Source organism: Elephas maximus, chromosome 8 (assembly GCF_024166365.1).
Source record: "Elephas maximus indicus isolate mEleMax1 chromosome 8, mEleMax1 primary haplotype, whole genome shotgun sequence".
Taxonomy (NCBI): domain Eukaryota; kingdom Metazoa; phylum Chordata; class Mammalia; order Proboscidea; family Elephantidae; genus Elephas; species Elephas maximus.
This window is the reverse complement of record NC_064826.1, coordinates 94,580,424-94,605,081: the sequence shown is the minus strand read 5'-3', so window position 1 is coordinate 94,605,081 and position 24,658 is coordinate 94,580,424. Positions and strand designations below refer to the sequence as shown.

Below are 24,658 nucleotides of genomic sequence, written 5' to 3'. Positions count from 1 at the left end.
TAAAAAGTGGATTCTTTTACTATTCCCATTTTACAGAAGAGAGCATTGAGACTAAGAAATTCAAGTAACTTGCTCTGAGTCACACAAAGTGGGCAAAAAATAGTGCCTGGACCAACTAACTACTCCCCCACTACCCAATAATGTATTAAGGACTAATTTATCAATCCCTGAGCTAGGTTGTTCATAAATGTGTCAATGAATCTGAAAAAATCCTTGTGAGGTCAGTATTACTCATCTGGATTAGGATTAACTTAACATTGTAGAATTAAGAAAGTTTAAAATATATATATTAACACAATATAGAATCAGAACAAGGCAAGAATCTCTTTTGCTCCTGTTCCTCCTCCCCTTTTTCTTGCTCACCCATAAATAGAAATTCTCCCCAAGGATCTCCTAAGAGATCTAAGATGCTAGAAACGTTTTTATCTAGAAAGTAACAAAGCCTACAATTTTTTATCCACCCAGAAGTTTCTATTTGGAGGCCCAGAATTTAAACTGATACTGTGATTTCAGTTCACCAGAGTCCACTACTATCATAAACTCCTTTAATATGTGCAAATACACCTACAGACACTGAATCAAAATTAGGCAAAACCACGGCAGAAACTGTCAAGTCGTCTTCTCTCTCAGTCATGGGCCAAACACCTGTAGTTAAAAAAAAAAAAAAAAAAGAATATATTTAAATTAACCTGCAATGTATAGTTTTTTTCTAAAACTTTATTTATACCATATTTTAAATTAAAAAAAAAGAGACATAATCACAAGTTGAAAACCCTAATGAACTACAGATTTAGAAACTTGATGCTAATTCTTGTCCTCAATAATTTTGTAAGGGAAAATTGTCTTCAAAAATATTCGCTAGGGTGTGACCTAGGGATTGATCAGTAGTGGGGAATAATGTACTCTCCTGAACTACTGATGGAAGTCCAAATTAGTACAACTCTTTTCACAGTAGTTTGGCTATAACTAAAATGCAAAAGATACATATCAACCTGCAACCTAACAATTCTACTCCCAAAAATTTATCTAATATTCAAACATACCCAAGGAGGTTCACTGCAATACTGTTGGTAGTTGTTAAACAAAAAATTTTAAAAAAAGAAAACTGAATACAACTTAAATAGCTATATGTCCCCTAATAGGGAAATTGTTAACTAAAATGATGGAATATTCCTACTGTGCAATGGTCCAAAGCTGTAAATGAAAGCACTGTCAATCTTTATACCACTGATGTGAAAAGAACTCCAAGATATGCTCATTAATTTTTTTGTAAAGTAAGATATAGAACAATGTGTCCAGTATGTACATACTTGTGTAAAAAGTTAATAAACACAAAAAATTCATATACATGTAGAAGACTACCCAAAAATACCTGATAGGAATAGCCTATAAGGAGTAGCACTAAGACTTGGGGTTGAAGGGAAATTTGTTTTTCATTGTTTACTCTTTTAGCACTACTTGAATTATTTTTATCACATACATGTTATTTTTACAATTTTAAAAATGTTTATGCATATAAGATATTTTGAACAAGTGACAGAGATCCTAAAGAAAAAAAGAAACATAAATAGTATTTATACACATATATGTGTGTGTATGTGACACACGATTGGCTACCTACCCAACAGTCATTCTTCCCTACTCCTTTGTTGGCAGAATCCTGATTTTGCTGAGGTATTCATCTTCATCTCAGGGAAAGCTATCTCTGCAAGGTCCCACAGGAGTATCCCAACTGGTCAAACCCAATCATGGTGATTCCATTCTCCAGACCCTTTATTGTTTTAGGGATGAGCATGTGACTAAATCCTGGCAAATGGGATATAAGGGAAGTTCCGAGTGGGGGGGGCGGCATATGCTTCTGGGAAAACTATCCCTCCTTAATAAAAAGGAAGACCCAGGATATATTTCTCTTCCCTGGAAGTCAGTATCTGCACATAATGCCTGGAACTGCTGAAGTCATCCTGTGACTGTGAGAGGGAAGATTCCCTACATGATGATGATGGCTGACGAAAAATATGGAAAGCACTTGGATGATGCCACATGAATTAGCTGCCTCACAAAAACAAGGATCACCTACAATTGCCATCAGGACTTAGGTGAGGACTAAGAAGCGCCTGGCCCAAGCCATGATATTTTCAATCACCTTATATGCATGTGAAAGCTGGACAATGAAACAGAAAGACCAAAGAAGAATTGACAGCTTTGAATTATGGTCTTGACGAAGGATACTTAATATACCATGAACTGCCAGAAGAACAACAAATCTGTCTTGGAAGAAGCACAGTCAGAACACTCCTGGAATGCAAGGATGGTGAGACTTCATCTCATGGACTCTGGACATGTTATCAGGAGGGACCAGTCCCTGAAGAAGGACATTATGCTCGGTAAAGTGGGCGGGGTCAGCGATAAAAGGGGAAGACCCTGAACGAAATGGATTGAAACAGTGGCTGAAATAATGGGCTCAAGCATAGCAAAGATTGTGGGGATGGCACAGAACCAGGCAATGTTTCATTCTCATAGGGAACTATGAGTCACTATAAGTCGGAACCAACTTGACGGTACCTAACAACAACATTCCCACCAATACTGTAAGATTTGGAATGGGAATTTCTATAATTTGGTTAGAAAGAATATAAAAAGTTGCTCACTGCTCTCCCAATAACCATTTTTCTTTTCTAAAAGAACCTCCATTTTATAATGAGCAACAAAGTGCTTAGCTATAACGTGTAATTTCCCAGTCCTTTTTGCAGCTTGGAATGGCCATTGAGATGTGAGTGGAAGTTGCCCAGAGAGTGGCTCCTTAACGGGGTTGACACAGCTGTAGATGTGATGACAGGATCACCAGAAGCTATCCTGACCGAATGATGACCCTAAAGAAGAAGGAATCTGAGTCCCTGATGACTGCGGAGCTGGCAAATCAACCTTACACTCCCCACCTTTGGACGTCCTTTACATGAGAAAGAAATTAACCTCTCCCTTGTTTAAGCTGGAGACCTGGTGCTAGTGGTGTAATGGTTAAGAGCTCAGCTGCTAACTGAAAAATCAGCAGTTCCAATCCACCAGCCACTCCTTGGAAACCCGATGGAGCAATTCTACTCTGTCCTACAGGGTCACAATGAGGCAGAATCGACTTAATGGCAACAAGTTTGATTTTTTTGGTTTGTTTAAGCTACCTTACTTGGATATTCTGTTATATGTGGCCAAACATAATCCTAAATGACATATCTTCCAACAAGGTGACCAAGTACAAATGTTTCTAATACTCAAAAGTTAGAGGCAACTTAGTTACCCCAAACATTATTCCCACTAGGACACAGATTTTTATTCATATGCCCCATGTCTTACCGCTCTCTCTTCTTGACGACACAACTGTGCCGGAGTCTATCTCATCACTGCACCCATTCCTTCATGCATTCCCCAGGTAGAGAACATGACCAACTGTTTAAATCTTAAGGAAACTCCATCTGTGAGTGCCTACCAGCATATTTTGTTGACTACTGGTAACAAAACTGCTAGGCAGGATTCACACTAATAAGTTGAATGCGAAAAGCTTCAGGATCCATGATCCATACAGGAATTACTACTATAATTTCATGTCTATGGCATGCATTCCTTATATAACTTAAACACATAAAATCAGCTTCAAAAAAACTTTTATTACAGTAGATAATATTCACCATGTGTACAACAAAATGTACTCTTTAAATTGGCTTTAAATTTTGTTGAGACTCTTGCTTTGAAAAAAAAAAAAGCTTAAAGTACTGAACATAACCCACAAGACTATGAACTATTCTTGCAAGTTAAAGACACTGTACTAAAATAAGTGCCATTGATATGAATAATAAGGTAATCAAAAAGTTCAGAGTTTTAACTCTCATAATCTGCTGTAATGAAATAATGTGGTATTTTTATATAATTACAGATATTTTAATTTTTTAAATGTACAGTTTTATTTGAGTACAGAATACTAACTTTTTTTTCATATTGGGAAATAAAATATTTTAAAAGCCTCCCTTTTTCAAACGTTTCTCTGTCTCTTTTTCAGGAATAAAACCAAATGACAGCAGTATGAAATGGGCAGTGAACTCCAAATATTAACTGAAATTTGAGGTTATGTAAATAATGAACTCTGCACCCAAGTCTGTGGGTACATCCCTAGCTTAATTAGCAGTTATTTCAAGACACACATACGGATCAAGATAATGACAAGTAAAACAGCCTTAACCTTCTCACCCAAGAAACTACTTTTAGCTGTAAGTGATTTTCTGAGAAACTTTATACACAATTAATCAAAATATCATTAGCACATTGTTTATGGAAAGGGAAAAATCTCAAGACACAAAATCTGGAGTGAAAAGCCACAATGGCTTTGTTAAATGAACCTTGTAAATTTCATGTTTCATATGTATGCCACTCTTCCCTTGATTATATTTTTAAGTGACAAAATGAGATTTTTAACTTCATTAATCCCACAAATAGTAGCACCGAAAATGGGAAAAATCTGTATATTGTAATAGGACACATCAAATTTTAACCATTCTCTACTTGACATGGGGGTGATGACATCAAAAAGGTTTTTAAGTAATTGAAAATACTTGAGACCTAAGTTCACTAGTTTACTTTCAAAACTTTCTAAAAGAAAGTGTGAAGCCAAAGTATAATAATTTTATTTTAAAATTCACAATTTTAAAATATATTATCTAAATTTCTCAGGATCAGAGGAATACAATCTTGGTAACAGTCTCAAAAAAATACATAAATCCCGTAAAGTGACTGGATCAGGATTCAGATTGGCCATGCTGCTTTGGTTGGCTTTAATGCTGTGCTTCTTTTATTATTCCTACTTGTTTTACATTTCTTTTATGTGAAAATAGTCCATATTTTTTCTCATTAAAAAAATACTTTTACCTGACCCTGAAAAGGGAACTTAAAGTAATGCTTTTCACATGTCCAACTCAAACTGCAGGGTTGGTGTTTTGTTTCTCCTTTTAATTTACAATAAAATTATGCCCTTGTGAATCCCAAAGTAAGATAACATTGGGTTATTCAAAATTCAGGAACTGAAAATATCATCAGTCTCTGAGTCACCAGATATCAGAACACCAAAGGCTACACTCCATTTGGACAGCTAATTAACTACAAACATAAATCATATCACTGAGCTGTAAATGACTACGTTTTTAATAACAAATGGTAATTCATGTACTGTGTACTGCTTTGGTATCTTTTTAAAAGACGCCACTAAAAATTTCTCAAGGATATCACTCTAAGCATTAATGCTCTTCTCAAGACCTAAAACCATTACCAAAAGGAGTACTTGTTCCTTTCTTCAACATTTAAAGAAAAACACAAGGTAGTGCTAACTCTAAAGCACACTACAAAAGCATTGTCTTAAATACAACATATTTTTCAGAAGCTATCCCATGCAAATTAAGGCCTTGTGTGCTAATGAGCGACACTTTTTACAAACGTGATTTTAATTAACTCTAAGAAGAAAAATAACTATGTACAAAATGTTATATTCATATACAAAAAGACAATGTGAATTTTGCAACAAATACTGATAAAAATCAAATGATAAAAACGCTGCAAATGACATACCTTGTGTTTTGTTAACATCTCTGATAATTTTCTGAAGCTCCTTCAGTTCCACATCAAGTTCATCATAGTTTAGTTCTCTAGATTCAACTTTTGGAGCTTGGAACAGTGAAGGGTCTGTCCCCAGGTATGAACACTGCAAGTGACCATTATCACTCAGAGTGACTATTACTCCCTTTAAATCACTACATAAAGGAAGAGAAAAAGAGACATAATTAAAAATTTAGGTGGATTTAGTCTTAACCAACTACATTTTTACTCAACTCAGCTTCAAGATATCATAAAGAGAAAGATTATATATTTATAATATCCGTTTGTAATTATTTATATCTAGTTTGAAAATTTTACTTCAAAGACTCGATTCAAACGTTTCAACATAATTTATACTTATAGAAGTGCTTCCAATGTTTATTACAGAAGAAAAAAAACAATCCCCCTAGCAATCATAATAGCTACCACGTATCAGAACCTAGGAGTTCCCAAGTAGTGGAAAAATTATGATGCTTAGCTGCTAAACCTAAAGGTCGGAGATTCAAGCCCCTCCAGAGGCACCTCAGAATAAAGATCTCATGATTTATTTCTGAAAAATCAACCAGTGAAAACCCTCTGGAGCATAGTTCTACTATGAAACACAAGAGGTTGCCATGAGTTGGAATCACCTTCACAGCAACTGGTTCTATTGAAACCTAACTACATGGCTAATACTGCTCTAGAGCTTTTCAAGTACTGTACCATTTAAGCAGTGCTTCCAGACTAAGACAGGCTAGGAAGAAGGACCTGGAGGTCTACATCTGAAAAAAAATTGGCCAGTGAAAACCTTATGAATAGCAGCAGAATATTATTTGATATAGTGCCAGAAGATGAGCCTCTCAGGTTGGAAGGCACTCAAAATACGACTGGGGTAGAGTTGTCTCCTCAAAGTAGAGTTGACCTTAATGACATGGATGAAGTCAAGCTTTTGGGATCTTCATTCATTGACGTGGCATGATTCAAAATGAGAAAAAACAGCTGCAAACATCCATTAATAATTGGAACATGGAATGTAGAATGTATGAATCTAGAAAAACTGGAAGTTGTCAAAAATGAAATGGAACATATAAGGATCGATATCCTAAGCATTAGTGAGCTGAAATGGACTGGTACTGGTCATTTTAAATCAGACAATCATATGGTCTATTATGCTGAGAATGACAACTTGAAGAGGAAAGGTGTTGCATTCATCATCAAAAAAAAGTTTCAAGAGCTATCTTAAAGTATAACACTGTCAGTGATAGGATAATATCCACACGCCTACAAAGAAGATCAGATAATATGACTATTATTCAAATTAACTCACCAACCACTGAGGCCAAAGATGAAGAACTTAAAGATTTTTACCAACTTCTGCAGTCTAAAATTGATTAAACATGCAATCAAGATGCATTGATAACTACTGGTGATTGGAATGCGAAAGTTGGAAACAAAGCAGGGTCAGCAAACGGAAGAAATGATGAGGTAAAAGAGCTGAACAGAAAATTTCAAAGGGTGGCTCAAGAAGACAAAGTAAAATATTATAATGAAATGTGCAAAGACCTGGAACTAGAAAACCAAAAGTAAAGAAGATGCTTGGGATTTCCGAAGCTGAAAAAACTGAAGAAAAAACTCAAGCCTCGAGTTGCAATATTGAAGAATTCTATGTGGAAAATATTGAAAAATTCAGGAAGCACAAAAAGAAGATGGAAGATATACACTAAGTCATTGTACCAAAAAGAATTGGTCAACATTCAACCATTTCAGGAGGTAGCATATGATTAAGAACTTGTGGTAGTAAAGGAAGAAGTCCAAGCTGCACTGAAGGCATTGGTGAAAAACAACCCTCCAGGAACTGAAGGAATACCAACTGAGATGTTTGAGCAAATAGATGCAGCTCCGGAGGCACTCACTCGTCTATGCCAAGAAACTTGGATGACAGCTGCCTAGCCAACCAACTGGAAGAGGTCCATATTTATGCCCACTCCAAAGAAAGGTGATCTAATAGAATGCAGAAATTATCAAACAATATCATTAATGTCATACACAAGTACAATTTTGCTGAAAACAATTCAAAAGCAGTTGCAGCAATACACTGACAGAGAACTATCAGAAATTCAAGCCAGGCTCAGAAGAAGACATGGAATGAAATACATCATTGCTGAGACCAGACGGATCTTGGCCAAGAGCAGAGAATACCAGAAAGATGTTTACCTCTGTTTTATTGACTATGCAAAGGCATTTGACTATGTGGATCAAAACAAATTATGGATAACATTGTGAAGAATGGGAATTCCAGAACACTTAATTGTGCTCATGAGGAATCTACACATAGGCCAAGAAGCAGCCCTTAGAACAAAACAAGGGATACTGTGTGGTTTAAAGTTAGGAAAGGTGTGCATCAGGGTTGTATCCTTTCACCGCACTCATTCAATCTGTATGCTGAGGAAATAATCTGAGAAGCTGGACTATATGAAGAAGAATGTGACATCAGGACTGGAGGAAGACTCATAAACAACCTGCATTATGCAGATGACACAACCTTGCTTGCTAAAAGTGAAGAAGATTTAAAGAACTCTCTGATGAAGATCAAAGACTGCAGCCTTCAGTATGGATTGAACCTCAACATAAAGAAAACAAAAATACCCACAACTGGACCAATAAGCAACATTATGATAAATGGAGAAAAGACTGAAGCTGTCAAAGATTTCATTTTACTTGGATCTACAATCAACAGAAATACTACAAAAGATCATGGGAAAAAAAATGGTACTATACATCTGAAGAAGTGAAAGGGAGATAAGGTATATAACAGAAGTTTAGGCCTTATCCAGGATGAATAAGGATTTTTAAAACTTCCCAACTCTTGAGTCATGACATGTGATCAGCTAGCTAATTTTAACACTCAACTGATGTGAGATTAGAGAAGATACTACTCAATCCTTCCCATAAAGTGGTCACTACCATCTATTCCACCACCTACCTTAACCAAAACATTCCTATATATACCTTCTTGAGGGCTTAGGCATGGTCAGTGCCACGTAATCAATCCGGTGGTATGATTTCAGAGAAATAAAAACTAGATTAGGACCACTGATCCAACAAGTAAAGAATAAGACTAAGAGTCTGGGACTTGGGTTCTAGCTCTGACTCTGCCCTTTTATAGCTGAGTCAACTTGGAAAACTCTTCCTAAATGTTCTTTACCTCTAAAATGAGAAAGTTAGACTAGATAATTCTCAAAGGTCCTTAAGTTTTATGAATTGGTTCTGTCATATAGCTCAGAAAATAAATACTCCCAAAGTGATATTATTTTCATAAAATAAAGTATGAAAAGCAACCCCATAGTACCTTTGGTCTTGACCCTTTCTTTGCAGGCAAGTGTAGCCACCTAGTGGCTATGGAAATTCTAACTCCCAGCTCTGATGATCTCATTTTCAGAGAGCAAAAAATTCCTACTGAGTTGGGAAGGTGGTCTGTAGTCAGTTCCCCATTCTCTATCCCACCCAACCCCACTAAGGTCTGAGAACCCAGTGAGTCCTCAGGAAACTCTAGAGTACTAAAGGGGAGATATTTAGTTGGTTTGTCAAAAAATGTGGGAGTCATCCACAATCTTCCTTGCTGAAAGTGAAGAGGACTTGAAGCACTTACTGATGAAGATCAAAGACTGCAGCCTTCATTGTGGATTGCACCTCATTTCTACCATCTCATCTCTACCCTTTGAGTGGTCCACATTATAAAAAGCCTAGCATAACCCAATAAAAATATCCTTCCCCATGCAAATGTTTTAGTCTTTGAGTTGGAATAGCTTGTTATGAATCCATTTCATTCTTCTGTTTTAGACAGGAAACAGCTATAAATTAGATAGAAGGAATTTATTCAAAAGTCTATCTAAACCTATTAAGTTTTTGAGTTCAGATAGCAAAAGTCTGGATAGTGGGGGATACATGCATTTCTTAAGACTCAAAAAAAAAAAAAAAAAAAACCTCTTTACAGGTGCTTCAGGTGTCCAAACCAGGAAGGGAGGAACCAGGATTTTCCCTCACTGAAAGAACTTGCAAAATATCACCAGAATGTCTTGATGGTTAAAGTAATTACAAACCTTAAACAATTTACTTTTTTCTTATCAATGTCATCAGAGCCACTGCATATAAAAAAAAAAACACTGCATATAATTTAGATCAAATAACAGAAAGTTAGGCTGCAGATGAATTCATTTAACATTACATTTTTTATTTCACAGGAGCACAAAGACTACCTCTGAAAACGCTAGGATAAATGAGTGGAATTTCTGCCTAAAACACATATATGGAAGCGGGACTTTGAGTCAAGTCTAGAGTGCTACTTAACAAGTAATGTCATTACTCAGCACATCAATGAAAAGAGCAAATCAAGGAGATGATATAGATCTAGGTGTTCGGATACATATAGATATACATATATAGACACAGACATAGATATAGATAGATAGACATTACTTCTAAACTAATTTAACTTAAACCCAATCTAAGTATGAAGAGGAAAAATAATATACGATTGACGAAGTTTTTTAAAAAATCTTAACAATATTGTCCACATGGGCAAATGTATAAGATTCTGTGAATGATAAAATTTTTACTGGAAGGAGCCATCAATTAGACCTGCCATTGTGTATCCTATTGCTCCCATCTTTAATGTATAGTTAACATTGCCAAAAGTAAAGTTTCTGGGTTATTACTGGGTCCCTGAAATACATCGGCTAATCCAAAGCACCAAAATAATGTACTTTATGAAGATTCAAGGTCAAGGATGTTATATTCCCAGGATACATAATTATTCTCTGATTTTAGCAATGAGGCATGAAATCAAACAATAGAGTTTGCTCAGGAATCTGAAAGTAATTGTTTCATCACTCAGTAAACAGATTCTTGACTTAACAGTACATTAAACCAAATTTCCCGATGGACTTAAAAGTCAAGTTTTAAAATATGAAACTACAAAAATATTTATCTACCTTTAAGATGGGAAGAACTTTTGCAGCAAGAAAGCAATGGAGGAAACTACAAAGTAAAGGATCTCTAAATTAAACCACATAAAAATTTTAAACGTGTTATATGATTATGAAGACCACACAGTAAAAAGAACAAAAGGCAAACAAACTGGAAAAATATTGGCAACCAATATAAAATACATAATCTTAGGTTGATCCATTTAAAGTTGCTGATATCTTCTACTTATAAAAACCATTTTATCATATGTTTTACCTAATAAGCAAAGAACTCTTACAAATCAATGAAAATAACATTATGTTACAACAGAAAGAGATCAAAGGACAAGTATGTATTTGTTTTGGTTCTGCTTTGCTTGCTTTTTTTGGCGCTCTGATTGAAAAAGTTATATAAATTTTGAGTAATCTCCTCCAATACTATTTTTTCTTAAAACCCCTATAATTGTTAATTTATAATTTATTATAGTAAAAATGCCATAATGTGTGAGCCTGGGGACTTCGAAAGTAGGTTTGAAGAACATCCAGAGTGAAGGTCCTGAAAAAACAAAAGCATGAAGGGAGAAAAGTTTAGAATATGTCTGAGAAAGATCAAGCAGCCTGGATACAACATGCAGTAAGTAAAAAAGAAGAATGAGGTTGTTGGGAATAAATACAGGAGGGCTGTAAAGTCCCTAAAGATCTCAATCTTTATTCTAAGTAACTGTACAACCAGTGAAGGCTTTTGAGCTGATGACTGAGATAAGCAGAAATCTGCTTTAAAAAATATATCCTGGAAGACTCAGTATTGTTAAAAATGTTGATTTTTCACCAAAATTATACATAGATGCAACACAATCCCAATGAAAACAACCCTAACAGACATTTTTTGTAGAAACCAGCAAGTTGATTTCCACAATTTACATCAAAATGCAAAAAATCTAGAAGAGCGAAGCAATCTTGAAACAAGAAAAGAGATTCCTTTCAAGAACTAACTTCCATACTTAATATAACCTCCAGTAATCAAGACAGTGGTGGGATTGGCATGAGGATAAATAGATCAATGGAAAATAGAGACTCCAGAAACAAATGCACATTCATACGGTCAATTGATCATTAATAAAGATACCAGAGTGATTCAACAGGGAAATGAAAAATTTTTTTAATAAATGGTGCTGGAAAAACTGGATATCCATAAGGGAAAAAAGAAACCTCACACTATACACAAAAATTAATTTGATGCAAATACAGCTTTAAAAAAACCCGTTGCCATTGAGTCGATTTCGACTCCTAGCGACCCTATAGCTTAGGCTATCGATATTTCTACATACATATTTGTAGATGTTCCAATATATACTAATACAGACAATAGAACACACACAGGGCACAGTCATGGAAACTTCTTATGCACAACCAAATGCCTCCCAGGATGAAGATACTAAGCTCAAAGGCTAAGAACCATAGACTCGGGGGACATTTATGTCAACTGGCATAACATAGTACATAAAAACAATGTTCCACATCCTACACTGGTGAGTAGCATCTGGGGTCTTAAAAGCTTACAAGTGGCCATCTAAGATACATCCAGCAGTCTCACACCATCCGGAGCAAAGGAGGGTAAAGAAAACCAAAGACTCAAGGGAGCAATTAGTCCAAAGGACTAAAGGACCATATGTACCACAGTCTACACAACACTGAGACCAGAAGAACTAGATGGTACCCGGCTACCACTACCAACCGCTCTAACAAAGATCACAACAGTGGGTCCCGGACAAAGCAGAAAAAAAATTCTAGACCAAAAAGTCAAATTCATAAAAAAAAAAAAAAAAAAAAAATTACTAGACTGATAGAGACTGAAGGAACACCTGAGACTATGGCCCTAAGACATCCCTCTGACTTGGAACTGCAGCCATTCCTGGAAACCACCTTCCAGCCAAGCAATATACAGGCCTATAAAATAAATAATAACACCCAATCTTTTTGGTATATAGAACAAACAATTATACGAGACCAAAAGGGTAACATTTGCCCAAAAGTAAAGATATGAAGGTAGGAAGGTGTAGGAAAACCAGACGAAAGGAAATGGGAAATCCAAGGCAAAAATGAGGAGCATGTTGACACAGTGTGAGGATTGCAAACAATGTCATGGCACACTTTGTGTACAATTTGTTGAATGGGAAACTAATCTGCTCTATAAACTTCCATCTAAAACAAAAAAAAAAAATTTTTTTAATTAATTCAAGTTTGATCACAGACCTAAATATAAGAGCTAAATTTATAAAACGTTTTAAAGAAAACATAAAGCGATTATCTTCACGACCTGGGATAAACAAAGATTCTTTAGGATATAAAAGGGAACACTCATAAAATAAAAAGATAAATTGGACTTATTCAAATATTAAAACTTCTGCTCATCAAAACACATTGTTAAGAAAACGAATAGGTAAACAAAAGACTAGGAGAATATATTCGCAAAACAAATTTCTGACATAGAACTCATATGCTTTGTATATAAAGAACTCCTATACCAAATACTGGAGCTCTGGTGTGGCAATGTTAAGAGCTCAGCTGCTAACCAAAATGTCTGCAGTTCAAATCCACCAGCCACTCCTTGGAAATCCTATGAGGCAGTTCTACTCTGTACTACGGGGTCACTATGAGTCGGAATCGAATCAATGGCAATGGGTTTCATTTTGGGGTTTTTATACCAAATGCCAAAACAACACACACAAAAAAGTTTTTTAACTGGCAAGAAGAACAGACATTTCACAGAGTAAGGTATACAAATGACCAAAAGCTATGAAAAATGCTCAATAGCATTTATTCATCAAGGAAATGCAAATTAAAATCACAATCAGATACCACTACACTCCATTCCATCACCTATCTGTCAGCTTGTCATACTGTGGTAGCTTACGTGTGGCCACGATGCTGGAAGGTATCCCATCATTATTTTGAATACCATCAGGGTCACCCATGGTGGACAGGTTTCAGCAGAGCTTTCAGACTAAGACAGACTAAGAAAAAAGGCCCAATGATCTACTTCCAAAGATTAGTCAATGAAAACTTTAGAGATCACAACAGAACAATATCTGACTCCCTTGCTTTGGATATCATCAGGAGGAATTGATTGCTAGAGGAGAACATTGTATTTGGAAGGGGCCCAACGAGGGTGTGACAGACCCTCAGTGAGATGGATTGGCACAGAAGCTGCAATAATGGACTCAAACGTGCTGGTTACTGTGAGGGTCATGATGCAAGACCAGGCAACATTTTGTTCTGTTGTACATTCATTCATCATGAGTCTGAGTTGACTCAATGGCAACTAACAACAACACTCCATTATAATGGCTAAAATTAACAAGATTGACAGCACCAATGTTGAAAAAGACGTGACGGTACCAGAAATCTCACACAATGACGGTGGGAGTATAAATTGGTAAAAACCACCTAGGAAAAAGGTTTGGCAGTTTCTTACAAGATTAAACATACAAACAACACTTTGGCCTGGAATTTTACTCCTAGTTATTTACCAAAGAGGAATGAAAACAAAAAGACTTGTACAGAAGAATGAGTAAACAAATTACGGTATATTTACTTAATGGAACACTACTCAGCAGTAAAGAATGAACTACTGCTAAAGGCAACCACACAGATGAATATTTTTTAAAAATATTATGCTGAATGAAATAAGTCAGACATAAAAAAAGTACATACTGTATAATTTTATTTACCTAAAGTTTTATTTTTTTTTTTTAAAGTTCTAGAATAACCAAAATTAATCTACTGTAAAAAAAAAAAAAAAGAAAGAAATCAGAACAGTGGTGATCTAGGGGTGCAAGAGAGAGGGTTTTTTCATGGGAAAGGAACACAAAGAAACTTTATAGGGTAATGAAAAATGTTCTATAACTTGTCAGACGTGTGGGTTAAACAGGTATATCCACTTGTCAAAACTGCACAATTAAAATTTGTGCCTTTCAATTATGTAAATTTTACCTAAAAAAAGAATAAAAATGGGAGTAGGTAGATACATGGAAAAAGTAAAAATGCCAAAATACCAATAATTGTTGAAGTTGAGTGTTGAATACATGAAAGTTTATTATATTATCCACTTATTTTGTATACATTTGAAAATTTTCATATTAAAAAAATTAAGGGCATTAAAAATCCAGCAGCAAATATAATCACATCTTGAATGTACACATGCCAAGAAAGCTGGTGTGAAGGTATATCCTCTCCCAAAGGAAAAAAGAAAGTTGCTTTTTCTAAAGCAGGAGTTCAAGGCAATGCATCTTTTCATAAAGCAAACTAGATATTGGAGCCTTTGTCTGATGTCTAAAAGAAGACATGATTCTGGGCCAGAATTTTCCCTTACTAGAATTAAGTGAGGCATCAAGCAAATCAGAGAACGTATGTATTAAGGAGTTAATTTTGTAATTTTTTTTAAATAACTATGCCTTCGTCCTTTCTTGCATGATCATGTCTCTGGCAAAGTTTCACATCAATACATTTTAACATATGTAGTTCACACTGAACACAAAAATCTGTGAGCCAGGAGGAATCACGTTTCCTGATTCCTACTGAGGTGTTTTCTGTCCACCACTCCATGTTGCCTTCCCAAAAACAGAAAATTTAAACCTATTTTTTTTTAAGTGAAATTTGAGATTTGCTTAAATGGCTTCCAGTTATTACTGATACTCACAATTACCCTCAATAATCAAGAACTGGATTGTTTAATGGGAGAGACGTGGCAATTAAGCAGTCCAAAAAAAAAAAGGACAAGTAAAATGGGGTGCCAAGGCCAGCTTCCAAACATATCAAAGTAGCAAGAACTCTGCAACAAGCAGTTGTCACAGCAAATTACACAAATTACAGAAGTTTTGGTGGGGAGACTGAACAAAATACCTTTTGTAGTATAGAAATTCTACACATGAAGACATCAGGGTTTAGCTTGTTCTTTTAAAACTAACTCTTGCTAGAAAGTTAACACAAGACTACTAAATCTGACTAATTATGTTCACAGACTAAACAAGTAAATTGCTTACCAAAAAAAAAGAATGATACAACTTTTAGAAGTTCCTATTTTGCACTCAGGAAGCAAAACATATTTATAAGGATCTGGCTCAATTATAACATCTCTCACCATTTAAAAAAATGTATTATTTAGCACCTACTATGTTCAGGCAAGGAGCCCCAGGAGCACAGTGGTTAATGCTCAGCTGCTAAGTGAAAGGTCAGTGGTTCAAATCTACCAGTCACTCCACTGGAGAAAGATGTGGCAGTCTGCTTCCATAACAATTACAACCTTGGAATCCCTATGGGGCAGTTCTACTCTGTCCTATATGGTTGCTGTGAGTCAGAATTAACTCGACAGCAATAGGTTTTTGGTTTTGTTTGTTTTTAATGTTCAGGCATTACTCTAGATGCTAAAGATAGACAGGTTACACTGGTGTTTTCTCTCAAGGAACTTAAAGTACAGGTGGTAATACAGATATGTAAATCAAGAAAGTATAAGGCACACTTAGATGTACATAAGCAAGGGGCACTGCAGAAACGAAGAGAAAGAACATCAAACCAGATAGTGAGGGGAGAGAATGCTTCCTCCAGGACATGACACAAGCAGGAATTAGATAAGAGGGGAGTAGGGCATCCTAGCAAAGCAGTCACCAAGAGGTACAACTGTACATGTATGCACTTGTTTGCACACACGTACACACACACACACACACACACACATCCCCCACATTCCGGGAAGGGCAAGAACCATTCATTCAACAAATATCTACTGATTACTGATGATGTGCCAGAGGGTGAGGCTATCAGTGAAGAAATCACACAAAAATCTCTGCCCTCAAGAAGCCCACATTCTATAGAGAAGAGAAAAATGATGAGGCATATCACACACTCAAAGGGGACAAACGATGTGGAGAAAAATTAAGCAGGTAAATTATGAGTCAAACTGGACCTCAAAGGAAAAGTAGGATTTGCATAGATATTAAACCTGGGAGGCCATTCCAGAAGAGTGGAATAGCATGGGCATAAGCATTAAGACAGATGTGTTTCTATCAGCCAGAAAAACCTATTTCTCCCAAGAGGATTCAAATAGAGAAGTAGCTGGTCATAAAAATTAAAGGTATACAAGGGCTTTGAAAAACAAGCAAAAGGTTGTAGACTTCACCTACAAGTAACGGTAGACCAAGGAAAGAACCCAATGAAGCAGAAACAATATATTCCCTCAGTCATCCTCAACTTCTATGTGGTATTGACAGTGTAAACCATGGTCTTCTCATGTGCTCATTCAACAAGCATTCACTGTGCAGCTACATGACACTGTGTTAGATAGAATATTTTTCAAGGGACACAAATTAAATGTCATAAAGGCTGCAGAGATGTGGACCATCTCCAGCCACCAAGGAAGACAGATACCTATATCTGATTCTAGATAACATAACACACATGTGCCAAGTAATACAAAGGATGAACAAAGTTCAGAAGTATCATAGAAACGGACATTGTAAAAAACCTTCTGACACCTGGAGCAACAGAGGAAGAAGGAGAGTCAGAAATAGCAGGAGGAAATGGAACATGTGGCTTATTGCCTCCATGAACAACTGACTCCTTTGCCATGAGACCAGTAGAAATGGATGGTGCCTGGCTACCATTACAGAACATTTTGATCTAAGAACCTATAGAAGAATCTTGATCAAAGGGTGGTGAAATGAGGAGCAGAATCTCACATTCTCATGGAATCCAGACTTTCTGGAGCCATACAGGCAGGATGAGCACCCAAAACTATTGCCCTGAAGTAGTCTTTAAACTTTAAATCTGAAAACGAAACTATCCCCTAAAGTCTTCTTTAAAACAAACAATAGGTTAGCTTAATTAGTAAAGAATGTTTGCCTTGAGAATCATGTTCTTTTAATGAACCATCTATATGGGATAAAACTGACAACACCAACTTGAAAGGTCAAATGGTAAACTTAGGGGACAGTGAGTTTATGTTAAAGAGGAAGGAACAATTCAGAAAAGGAAGGTGAGAATGGTTGCACAACTTGAAGAAGATAATCGATGTCACTGAATTGTATATGTAAAAATTATGCAGTTGGTTATGTTTTGCTGTGTATTTCAACAATAATAAAAAAGGTAGGCGAATCTCACAACAGCAAGAAAGGCTTCATGGAGGATTTGAACTTGGCCTTGAAAAAACTAGTATTTAAACAAAAAGAGATAGAAGAAAACATTTCAGATGGAAAAGTAGCATGACAGGGTTTGAAGGAACACTTTTCTTTAAATTTAGGTAAAATACACATAACATAAAATTTACAATTTTAGCCATTTTGAAGCGTGCAATTCAGTGGCACTTAGTACATTCACAAAGTTGTGCAACCGTTACCACTATCTAATTCTAGAACATTTTCATCACCCCAAAAGAAACCCCATACCCATTACCAGTCACTTCCCATTCTCCTTCTCCCCCCACCCCCCACCACCTTCAGCCCCTGACAAGCACCACTCTGCTTTCTGTCTCTATGGATTTGCCTATTCTGGACATTTCATATAAATGGAATCATACAATATATAGAGAGAAATCTATTTTGTATGAGAGTCAATCCAGGAAAAATACAAATGGTTCTGGACCACAACGTTTTTCTTTCAAAACTAAAACAGCTTTTAATATGCCTCCTGGGGGAAAATACATTTCTTACAAATTTAGGTTAGCATTCCATTGAATAGAAGAATGTCAGTGGGGGAAAAAAAATGCCAATATTTTATAGCCACTGAAATGTCAATACGTAGACATTTTTGAGAAGAAAAATCAAGGCAGCTTACCAACAGGTCATCTAGTAAGCAAGGTGGGTATGTGAGGAGAGTGTACGTGGCCAGAGGAGGCTGCCAATGCAAATGAGCCAGACCATGACAGGTCTTGATGCTGTGAGCACTCTTTCAAGCAAGGGAGTAACACAATTAGATGATGTTCTAGAAATGGGATTTTCTTTTAAAAGCAAATCTGATCACATCACTCCCTTATTAAAAACCCCAAATGGCTACCCATTTAAAAATCAAAACATTTTCATCAAAGTTATGATTGGACCCCTGCTTACCTCACGGGTCTTGTCTAGTTACCTCCCCCTTCCCTCTCTGTCGGGGCTCACTGGCCCTCTTCCAACTCTCTGAAATTGTCATTCTCCATGCCCTTGGGTACCTGGCATGCTCTTCCTCCCCTCCCCTTAAATAGGATCCATGTCTAGTTCAGGCCTACTCAACCTTCAGACTTCAACTCAAGTGCCAGGAAAACTTTGCCCTGATCACACAATCTAGGTCAGGCCCCCTGTTACATGTTCCCAAAGGGTCAGATATTATTCCTTTGTACTATTTTTCCCTGTTGGAATGATATATTTATTTGTGCACTTGTGTATTTAATCTCTCCCCCACTAGAGGTTCCATTCATTTGTGCAATTATGTATTTAGTCTCTCCCACTAGAGGCTCCATGAATTCAGTGACCATGACTGCTTTACTCATAAATGTATCCCCAGAACCTAGCACAGTACCTGGCACAGAAAAGGAAACTAAAAAATACTTGCTGAATTGATTAAATAAGGAAACCCAGCTGGGAGGATTTTTCAATGGTCTAGTAAAGATATGACCAGGCAACGGCACAGTGACGATGTCCTGTAGCTAAGGCAGGGTTTCTGCGGGAGCTACCCCATGCATTGTAGGATGTTTAGCAACATCTCTAGCCTGTACCCACTAAATACCAGTATCGCCCCTTCCCAGTTATGACAGCCAGAAATGTCTCCAGACATTGCCAGAATCACTCGTCACTGAGAATCACTGAGTTACGGGGGGACCATATTCCCTGGTTTGTACAGGACAATCCCTATTTATGCCCATTGTCCTGGTGAAATTGTTATCAGCACCCCCTTTCACTCTCAAAAGTTTGAATGATAACTTTTATTGTCATCCTACCTATAGCCTATCTGAATGTGTCCTTATGGGTTCTCTTGTCCAGAAAGAGTGAACTTTCATGTACACAATGACCATGGTTTTGCTTACAACATAGAAGGAATGATAGCATTAACATTATTTCCAAGAAATTTTTCTAATTTTTTAAAAAATATACTCAACTTTATAATTAGTAGAAATAGTATGACAGTGGACAGAAGAAATATAGCAGAGATAGAATGAACAACAGTACATGATGATCAAGTTAATGTAGAAAAAGAGAGGGAAAGAAGTCAAAGATTCCTAAGCTTTAGCCTCGGAGATCTAGGTATGAAGCCATCTATCAAGATTAGATATACAGCAGGAGGAGGCTTGGATTTTATGGGGTGGATGAGGAGGTAAAAAAGCAAGCTTGGATCTTGAGGTACCTTCTCAACACCCAGGTGGTACCCACCAAACATTTGGGACACAGGTCTAGTAGACATACATATCTCTGTCATGATACACTGCTCCTTTTGTTCCAACACTGCTGTCCTTCTCTTACTTCTCTAACTACTCTTCGGTTTTCTTCAAGGGCTCTTCTTCCTGACTCTGAATTATAAAAAAAAAAAAGTCTCCCTAAACACTAATCACGCCTTTCTTCTTTTCACTCTCATCTGACTCTGAGAATTCAAAGCTGTATTAGCTGTTACCTCAATGCCGAAAACTGCCAACCTGACCCTTCCTCTATAACCTTGAATACCTTGTGGCCTGCTCACTTCTGAGTATTTCCACTTGAATTATATCAATGGACATGTGTACAGATCTTTTCCAGTTTAAAAAGGATTTTAACATGCATTTATTTCTATTTACCTCAATCGCCTTAAATTAAACAAAACGTTTCTTTCTTATAAATCTGATCCCTTTTCCAAACTTTTCATCTCTTTCAAATACCACTACAATTAACCCCATCACCCATCTTCTAAATAATGACCATAATTCTTTCTATCTCCATGCCTCTATATAAAAAGCCACCAAATCAATTAACTTACTTGGGTCTGAGTTTTCTTATTTGCAAAATGAAGCAGTTAATCCAGATGATCTAATGCTCCTTCTAGTGTAAAAGTGCTAGGATTCTAAATCCTGAAAATTCTTCTTGGATTAATTCACCACTACCTTAGTGTAGGCTAGTGATTCACAATACTAACAGCCCTTTAGAATCACTTGGGTCTTCTAAAAAACACTGATATGTGGGTCCTTCTGGGGCCCAGGAATCAGTCATTTAAAGATGTCCCCCAGTGATTTTAACATGTTGCCAAGACTGAGAAACACACGTCTAAGCCCTCATTATTATCACCTCCATCTTGCAGATAAGGAAACAGGCTCAGAAAAGTGACAAGATTAGTACAAGTTTTCATAACTAGTAAATGAATTAAGAGGTCTCTGATTTCAAAGTCCATATTCTTTCACTTTGCCAAAAAAAGCAACTGATATTTAAACATACAATGTATATCAACTGATGTAATACTTACTTTATCTTGCTTTTTTGTGCTTACTTTTCCCCATGAGTGTATGGCTAGTGTAGCCTAACAGGCCAAAGGTCAGAGATGGAGTCTTCTGACTTCCCCCATAAATACTACAATAGGGACTGACAGCACAGGAAGTGCAAAGTCTATCGTTAAAAACACCTCTCATAAAACGCTGATTTGATTTGTTCAAATTTTCAAGGAAAAATCTATTTATCTCTTGAAAATTGCCACCACAATTTTGGACACACTGTCAACTGACTGAGATGGAGAATCAGAATGGTACCAAATTCAGAAGGGAAAGACTATTTCTAAATTCAATATGGTAATGCATGGTGCTTTCTATAAATACAAGCTGCCAAACTTCAGGCCTTTAGTGAATACCTCAGCAATGATAATTCTTTATTACAGTCCAGTTAAATCAAAAAATTCAGAAACTCACTGATGTCTATTTTCTGGTCTAGTGGACTCCTGCCTGACAGTTTAGGCTAACCTTGACAAACAACCTCAGTCTAAACATGCTCTCACAATTCCCATTGGGCAACTTAGCCCTTAATTCTGGCCTTACTAACTTCTCTAAGGACAGTAGTAGTAGTGGTTGTTGTTGTTGTTGTTAGGTGCTGTCAATTTTTGACTCATAGTGAACCCACGTGACCGAGGAGAAATGCCCCATAGGATTTTTTTGGCTGTAATCTTTACAGACTGCAAGGTCTTTGTCCTGGGGGGCTGCCAGGGGGGTTGAGAAGCCAACCTTTCAATTAGCAGCTGAGCCCTTAGCCATTGTGTCGCCAGCGCTCCTTCAAAGGTGGCCAGAGGGTTCTGCAATGAACTGTCTCCTCCAACTCCAATCCTTCCTAGCTTGATGCCTTGCTTCTTAGGTGATGCTGCAGACTATTTCTTGCTTTGCTTCCCACTAATGTGTTCGTTTTGAGGCATACAGTCAGTTAACTGAATGAGCTGCTGGGAATAGCAAACTATTAACATCCTACCTACCCACCTTTTGTCAGTCAGAAGATGATATTGACTCATCTCCGTCACATGCACTCTCCAATAAACTAGTATCACTTCATTTCCACCTGGCTTTTGATTTTTTCTCATTCAGTGATTGAGACCACTGTGCAGACCTGCTAACAACATCTAACAATTGGTTTGTTTTAGAACTTCATTTAGAGAAGAGTATAAAGTGACAATAACATAACAAAATATAATACGATTTGAACAGCATCAAATGGTTTCATTTTATGAAACCAAAAGAGAAACAATTCTGTCTCCCTCTTTTGGGCCTATCCAAAAAACACAGTGCCGTGGAGTCGATTCCGACTCATAGCGACCCTATAGGACAGAGTAGAACTGCCCCACAGAGTTTCCAGGGAGGGCCTGGCAGATTCAAACTGCCGACCCTTTGGTTAGCAGCCGTAGCACTTAACCACTACGCCACCAGGGTTTCCTTTGGGCCTACAGATCTTACTTATTTGCAGTCATACTTAGCAATAAACAGTTTATCCAAATCTATTGGAATTTAGCCCAAATTTGTAAGATCTTTAAGTTAAAAGAGCCAAATATTCTTGCAATTTCTATTAGCCCATACATATGGGAAATCACTAGTAAAAAATATACAAAGAGTGTAAAAATTGTACTTATAAACTAGACTGCCATCTTTAACACATTTCATTACTAATGGGGAAATCTTGAAAAATTGGAGTTGGCCTGTGACAAGTCATCTATAGTAATAGACTGCACAAAGTATGCAATCTTTTGAGTGAGAAATGAGGACAGCCATCTTCATGGTTACTAATTACTGCTGCTGTTGCTGCTGTAAATTCCCTTTGGGTTCAAAAGACTTCAGAATTTTGCCATCACTTAAAATCCAATAAATGCAGACCACAAGAAAAAAAAAATCCTAATTTCATTACTACATATACACAGCTAAGTGGTACTTTAAGGGTAAATGCACATCAAAAATTGAAAATTACACTGTACTGCATTCACCAGTGAATTACTTGTCATTCCATTAGTTTGCTTTGTGTTCTTGCCCTTTTTAATTATGTGGTTAAAGACAGAAGTCTTTACATTTAATAGCTTTTAGGGTAAATTCCTCACAGATACTGTATTCATACAGTATGCCTGCAATTATCATTATTCATTCCAAGATTGTCCATAGAATTTGTAATTTCAATTATCTGCCAAAATATTTTATTCTGTGCTATTTCTATTACATATATCATTCTAGAGTCACAGGGATACTGAATTTGAAGGAGCATTTTCAATAACAAAATGCTCAAAATATGTAACAAATTACTCTGGTATCTAAAATAACCTAACTGTGAAAGCAACTCCTACACACATGTGGTAATAATTTGCAAAAACTATCTTTTATTGGATTCTAGGTAATAACAATGGCATATGCTTTTTGTACATCTAGTCTTACAAAACAAATTTTTCACAACATAACCTTTCAAGGAATCAAAATGCTTCAGATACTTTCCATCATGCAATATCAATCCAATAACTGAAATACCTGGCTTACAGGATTCAGTACACAAACTTTTTCAGATTCCTATCAAAAGAAAAGCATTTCATCATCTTTAACACAGTTTAGTGACTGTAAGAAGCCTTTTATATCTTAAATCATAAAACTTCTTGTTTTCCTTTTGCTACATTTTCTTATCCTGAGTAACAGGATTGGCTATGGAACATTTTATTGATCCTAACATAAAACAAATTTGGTGTGTGGAAGAAAAAATAATTCAGTAACATGATGGTCTTCACTATAGATTAACATTCATTGGATAAAATAATTTGTCCTTTACAATAAACAACATACATTTTCAAGAACTTTAACTCTGTATAATGCTTCTGAATTGATATAATTTTATTTAAAAGCATTTGTCCCTTCAAAATGTGTTATTTCATCATGAAGTGACAAAGACAAAAAAAGAATGCTAACAAGTCTATATTATACAGTCAAAGCAATAAGATCTCTAACAATCACTGGCTCTCTTCTATCTTCTTTCCTGGAAGCCTAGATTAAAGAAAAAAATCTACTCTTTCCTTCTCTTCTCCTACTTTCCTGGCGTTAGATAACGGAAAGTGGGAACCTTGTTAGATTCTCTTTGACCTTTCCTGACTTCCTGTGCTACTATCATTTTTCTGTGGTGTTAAGAAGAAACACATAAAAGTATCTAAAAGAGGAACTTGTTAATTTACCTAACATCAACCCCCACTATCTTTCTTTTATCATTAAAAAATAGAAAATTAATTAGTATCCCAACTTTTTTGTCCACTTAGAATAAGTCATTTGAAGAGAAGAAAGTTGTGAATAAATTCATAACCTTAACTCATCATAGTAATATTGCTTAAAATCAAAAGAAGAAAAATTTAAAAGCAGCCCTGAAAGGGCAGACTACCTTCACAGAAGCAACAAGTAGAATGACATAGCTAACTTCTCAACAGAATCTATCAAAGGCAGATGATCGACAGATTGGTATTTTCAAAGTGCCGAAATAACTGCTAACCTAGAATTCTATACCCGACAAAAGTATCCTTCCAAAATGAATGTAACATAAAGTCTTTCAAGAAAAACCAAAACTGAAAGACTTAGTTACCAGCAGACTCGTAATAGAAGAAATAGTAAAGGGTAT

At 36.3% G+C, this 24,658-nt stretch overlaps 1 protein-coding gene across 3 annotated transcripts in view; it reads right to left on the bottom strand.

Moving 5' to 3' along the window:
- The window catches only part of BBS9 (Bardet-Biedl syndrome 9), a 511,186-nt gene that overhangs the window by 317,904 nt on the left and 168,624 nt on the right, over positions 1-24,658 (bottom strand). For all 3 annotated transcript variants that reach the window (XM_049894336.1, XM_049894337.1, XM_049894338.1), the window contains exons 10-11: positions 5,602-5,783; positions 569-645 (exon numbers count right to left, since the gene is read on the bottom strand). In XM_049894336.1, the coding sequence (XP_049750293.1) occupies positions 569-645; positions 5,602-5,783 (259 nt within the window). The remainder of the gene's footprint in view (positions 1-568; positions 646-5,601; positions 5,784-24,658) is intronic.